At 44.5% G+C, this 5,831-nt stretch overlaps 2 protein-coding genes across 2 annotated transcripts; both read right to left on the bottom strand.

Annotated features, from left to right (window-relative positions):
* Positions 1-502: 502 nt before the first annotated feature.
* On the bottom strand, positions 503-1,594 carry MELLADRAFT_66847 (uncharacterized protein; the record flags this gene model as incomplete). Its single annotated transcript, XM_007414925.1, has 2 exons — positions 503-904; positions 953-1,594. 2 exons carry the CDS (start codon positions 1,592-1,594, stop codon positions 503-505), a joined length of 1,044 nt encoding a protein of 347 aa, XP_007414987.1.
* A 430-nt stretch (positions 1,595-2,024) lies between these two features.
* On the bottom strand, positions 2,025-2,453 carry MELLADRAFT_110744 (uncharacterized protein; the record flags this gene model as incomplete). Its single annotated transcript, XM_007414924.1, has 1 exon — positions 2,025-2,453. One exon carries the CDS (start codon positions 2,451-2,453, stop codon positions 2,025-2,027), a length of 429 nt encoding a protein of 142 aa, XP_007414986.1.
* Between the last annotated feature and the right edge of the window lie 3,378 nt (positions 2,454-5,831).

The following is a 5,831-nucleotide window of genomic DNA, read 5'->3' as shown; positions in this document are numbered from 1 at the left end:
ACAATTTCTGTTCCTGAAGCCATCTCTTCTATCATCTCTGTCACTTCTATCTTGTCTATTGTCGTGTACGTACTTGCGCGGGGATCGTGCTCTACGCATTGGGGACTTGGGCCTGTTGTCTCTCCCTGGTGACCATCTGTCTCCTCTGTACCGTGAATTCATCTCTCTATTGTCTTCCTTCTCGTATTGGTCGTTTCAATCATAATCAGACTAGTGACCTTGGCCTTGACCTCAACCTCTTCCTCGCCTGCGCCTTCCTTGGAATCCTCCTCGGTTATTGGTTTTTGGATAGAGTGAGTCCTCTTTCCACTTCGACGATTCTTCCTTCTTATCAGTCTTCTCCGAGACTTCTCCTTTATCCTTCACCGCAATTTTTGACAGTTCGGGCGCTTGATCTTGTCGCTTCCCACCCTTGGCGTATGGGTTGTCGTGGCAGTCCCACTCCCTGAACTTATCCACCGTACGTCTTGCTTGTTCTTCAAATTTCTTCAAATTGTTTTTGTCAAACCGATGGGTCACCGACTTTCCCTCCTTCAACTCTAGTCGTCCATAATTGTCTCCTAATCATGATATCATACCTCAACACTACCATCCAGTTGTCATCGTTCTCACTTTTCACCTTCTCCACATTCCTCTTGTGCTCTTCAAACTTCCTCACCAACTTCTTGAATTGGAACCATTTCTCTAAGCAGTCCAAGAATAGGTTGAAACACGTGACCCAGTCTCCATACGTCACCTGCAGTTTGGATGGATAGGTAAGTCCTTCATACTTCTCATCTTCCAAATCATCATCTTCATCCTTGTTTTTCTTCTTCGATGTTTTCTTCCCTTCAATGTCTTGGTTGGCTTCTAACCAAGCTTTGTTGAACATCAAAATTGGGACGTAGCCTTTGATTTTTCGAATCTGGTTATCTCAGAACACCGTTAATTGGGTCATGTGATGGCTAGGGACTTTCCCATCGGCAAATTCTATCCTGTTTTCAACAAAGTCACCTCCCCTGTTGGTTGGTTCGGTTACTTCTTCATCGTCTGATAACGGTCTACCTAGTGGGATTTTCCTTTTGGCTGCCTTTGCTGGTTTCTGCTTCTTGGGCTCTACCTGTTTCTTGTTCGCGTTTTCTTGACTGGTTGCCGTTCTGAGGTCTTTTGGGACTGGATTTGTCTCCGGATGAAGGGTCTCTTGTCGGGGGTTACCATGTTCTTCCGTATTTGGTTGGTGGCCTTTTTCTTGGGTAGATGTTCTCTCAACCGCGATCACTTTCATCTTCTCCGGATTGTAACATAGCAGGTAGGTCGTCATTAACTCTGCGTGTTTCTCGAAGTCATTGTTGTCGAGTGTGTCTCTGATTTTGAGTAGCGCTTTCGCTTGTTCTCTAGAAGGACCAGACGTACTGGTTGTTGGTTCTCGGGGTGCTTTCTGTTTCCCTGGATGACACAATGGAACATATTTGTAAGTTCTTGCTCTTTGTCCTATTCTGGGGGGAACTTGATCTGATTGGATTATCTTTGGCGTAATAGGAAATTCTTGTGCGTGGCTCCAATATGGGGACTTTTCTGGGGCCTTCCCACCTTTATGGGGTGGCGAACTAGACATGTTTGTCTTTCATTATAGCTGGTATGGGGCCTCTGACCTAAGATGGAAAATCTCTTATTTCTGTCAGGTTATTTCTCGACGAATGGGGAGGGCACTCTGTACTGCAGCTCATACAGCACATAGATAGGGTTTCTTGCTTTTTGATCCTAGTCATTCACTCGGGAAAGAAATCACAGTAGATCACACATGATAGCTCGAGGACCAGATAGAAAATTGAAGACAAAGGGAGAGGGTACGAGGAGATCCGAGATAGCAAGATGGAAGGACGTAGTATTAGGAATGTGGTAAGCCTTACCTTTATTTATTGAAGGGCTTGCTATTAAGCCAGATAGTAGCTTCTCTCTAATCTCCTCCTTGTCCATTGGCTCCATCTTGATTTTTCAGCTGGACCCAATTCTCATCCTTGCTTGACTCTGCCTCATTTTGTCTTTCACCTAAGTACTCCAGCGAACTTGCTCTGTTGATGGTCTTTCCTCCCCACTCCACGGTCATCTTCCGCTTGCCAATTGTTGTGTGGGTTCTCTGAGATGGTCAGCAAGCTCGTCTGTTGTCTCGGGCCTGGCGCCGTTGGGTTCTGGCTGATGGTGCTTGCTCGGATAGCTGAGCTTTCTTCACGGCCTCCTTCAGATTGGTGGTTTTGTTCTTGCTCATACCCTTTCACCACAACCTTCTTTGGTTTTGTACCTTGGGCGTCTTCATCTTCTTGTTCTTGGTTGTTTCCGTCTTGAGTCCTTCTTGTTTGACGTTTCGATGGTTTGCTTGCCGTTAGATTGCCTGATGGCCCTCTGCTGAACTCCCTTAGTTTCTTCCTTGGGTCTTCGTTTTCAGGAAAAAGTTCTTTGCTTCCACTTGATACCATTGTAATTATATCTTCGCGAGTTTAGATTTACTTTGAATCTTCTGACTTTGATTAGTTTGGTGTGTTGAAATTTGATGAATGATCAAAACCGGTACTCAAAGTAAAAAGGTGGTTTCTGCCTACTTCAGAACCTAGAACCTACTTTATTTTTTTGGCGGTGATTTTTTTTCTAAGTATGTTTTCCGTGATTGGGTAGCTTTGATGACCCTTTTTCTACTTGAATTATACCTTTGGCCTCTGCCACACACCTTGCATTGGCCTCCGGCAAGAACTGTCTGTAGATATGGTTCAAGCATATCCTCCTCTATCTTACGTCACCTTACATGCCTGCCTTCACCTCAAGATCATGACAACCTTTGATTTAAAAACGGTCGATTGGTTTTTGAAACGATTGATTGTTTCAACTCTCACTTTCTACAACATAGAGTTGCACTGAGCACTCTTGACTCAGGCTTCTGTTCATTTGTACATCAAATTTTCATTGCAGAGACACCCAAAAAAGAAAAAGAAACACATCACGACAAAAACCTAGACCGAGCAATTGTTTTTAAAGACAATCAATCATCACAGCTTGCATGGGGTTAAGGATGATCATACCAAAAAACCTTTTGAACAACCTATTGTTTCCAAAATCAATTGTTTTTCACAACTCTCAAGACTTTAGAATCGACATTGTATCCGTTAACAATTCAGGGTTTGAAGGAGTTGATTGAAAATAAATTGACTAGACCAGCAATACTTCTTATCAAAATCAAAAGAATTTGAACTGAGTTCTGACTGATTTAAATCAAATTCATCTTCAACTTGATGATCAATCAGTATACCAAATGAAAAGATTGTAGTCAAATGTGGTAAGTCTAGAATTTGTTCTATTGAAAGTTTGGAATGAGTAGGTGAATGAATTGAAATTTCACAGGGGCAAAAGTAGATGCTCACATAGGTGTGAGCGTTGAAATTCTTCTGTTTTCTTCAATGTTTGTTCAATTTTGCTTTCCTTTTCTTTCCCTTTTCTTTCCCTTTTCTTTCCCTTTTCTTTCCCTTTTCTTTCCCTTTTCTATCCAATTTCTTTCTGCTTGCATCTGATTATGTGATCAACAGGGACTGAGCAGACAAACTAAGGCCTTCTTCAGGCCTTATTCCTGAGCAAAAGAAGTCTGAGGAAGGGCTGATCCATCTGCTCAGGTTATCTCAGCTGCTCAGCTGATCCTGAGTGGCATTCCCTGGTTCAGTAGGCTTCAAGGGACACCACTTATGATTAGCTTAGGGGCTGAGCTGACCTGAGTATCCTCTTGACTAATTCTCCGCAGCATCCCTTGGATGGATCACATAGGTCCAGCCTTTCCTCAGGCTTCATGGCTCCAGAATGAAGCCTGATGCCCATCTGCTCAGCTATCCCTCAGTAGCATTCCTCAATCAGAAGGATCCAAAGGATTTCACTGCTCATTGGCTGAGGGGCTGCTCATCTAGTCCTCAGGGGCATTCCTGGGAGAAGGATCCAAAGGATGTCACTGAGTATTGGCTGAGGGGCTGCTCAGCTGCTCAGCTAGTCCTCAGGGGCATTCCTGGGATCAGAAGGGTCCAAAGGATGTCACAGAGGACTAGCTGAGGGGCTGCTCAGTTGATCTCAGCCCCTCAGTGTGAGCAGCTTTATCCAGGGGACATCACTTAGGATTAGCTGAGCGGCTGAGATAAACTGAGCAGGGGGATGGCTCTTTTATGAGGTTTCATTCCTTAGCAAGGAAGTATGGCCCATCAATGACCCAGCCAGGGGATGATACTGAGTATATCCTGAGCATATCAAATGGGACGGCCCCTGTGCAGGCCTTCACTAAGAAATGAAGCCTGAGGAAGGTGTAGTTCATGTGCTCATTGTAATTTTGACCAAATTGCTGAGTATTCAGTGACTCATGAGCTGATCCTGAGTATTCATCTGGACTCAGTTATTGCTCATCCAAGATGGAAATGAGCCTTCTCAAGAAATGTCAAGCAAAATTTGAGCAAAACAGGCTGATCACCTGAACACAACCAAAATTGTGAATTGAATGAATCTGAAAGAAAATGAATCTTTTTTGGAGACTTCAAGAAAGTCTACAACGCTCACATACATGTGAGCATCAATTTTGGCCCCTGTGTTTGTAGTTGAACAGGGATATGAGTTTGTGAATGCTAAAGGGTTTCCTTGGGAATTGAGTTGTTGGTGAGCTTGGAGAGGGAGACTGAGGGTTTGAACTTTGCAGAATAGGATGGTGGTAGTGGTTGAGCCGACAAGATGAGTGTGAAATGAGGCAACCAGCACAGCGGTATGAAGAGTGCTCGCCTATTTTTTCCGGGTGGTGCCTAGTTTTTGGAAGTAGGTTTCCCTAGGTTTCCGCACTAGGCAGAAACCACCTTCTTACTTTGAGTACCGTTAAAGTTTAGCGTTTGAGCTCTTGCAAATTGTGTGGTAGCGTATCTGGAAGTCTGAGGATTTTCTGTATCAGAAATTCTCTAGTCCAGATGGTTCGGACACATAACGTTAAGTCCGTTATGTATCTTGCGCTACTACCACTCCTACGCACCCTGCCCCGTAGACAGTGGACCAACCTGCGTGCCTTGCCTGAACCATCCATCATAACCTTTGCTGCAAGTGATAGTAAGTACTCGGCGTTGTCTTTGACCTCATCCCACCCTTCTGGGAATAGGCGGGTAGATAAGCTAAAAGGACACCAGTGTCCTTGCACAATTGGTCAATGAGGCCTCTGTGGTGCACACATGCATTATCCAAGACTAGGACCAAGTTGACTCCTGGGTAAGGATTCATCACCGGGAGCTAGTGACCAGATGGAAAAGCAACATTGTTAACCAATGAGATATGCAAAAAGATTACGATGAGAGACTCACCAGGTCACGAGCAAGGAAGAGTTCCGCATGAACTCTTTCCACCGGGCCTTGGATGACCCTTCCCGCAATCATGCCACGTTCACATACAGCTGGAAGGACGGTCCAATGGTCCTTATCAGGGTGGGTCTTGCAGCAAAGAGTTTGAGTACCTTTCAAAGCCCAGCTCTTCCTTTGAAGACAATTGCCACCCACGACGCCAGACTCATACATGATAGGAAACATGATAAGAAAATAATCTTAATGGCTCTTTATTAAAATCATACTCAAATAAAAGAATCACCTATCAATGAAAACCATGTATTCTGGTGGAATCCGACTCACCCTGAACATGTATTCGGCTCAGGCCTCGGCGCACTGCGCAGAATGAACTCCCCGTGTGACCAGATGAGATAGGCCAAAATGTATGTGCATCTCGCGACTGATTGTAGCTTGAGAGACTGGAACGCCTGTGATTCGAACTAGCAGGTGTTGGAGCTTGTCATGGTAGATCAACGGCTT

This window comes from Melampsora larici-populina, assembly GCF_000204055.1.
Source record: "Melampsora larici-populina 98AG31 unplaced genomic scaffold MELLAscaffold_47, whole genome shotgun sequence".
Classification (NCBI taxonomy): domain Eukaryota; kingdom Fungi; phylum Basidiomycota; class Pucciniomycetes; order Pucciniales; family Melampsoraceae; genus Melampsora; species Melampsora laricis-populina.
Note: the sequence above shows the minus strand (reverse complement) of the source record. Positions and strands in the feature narration are given on the sequence as shown.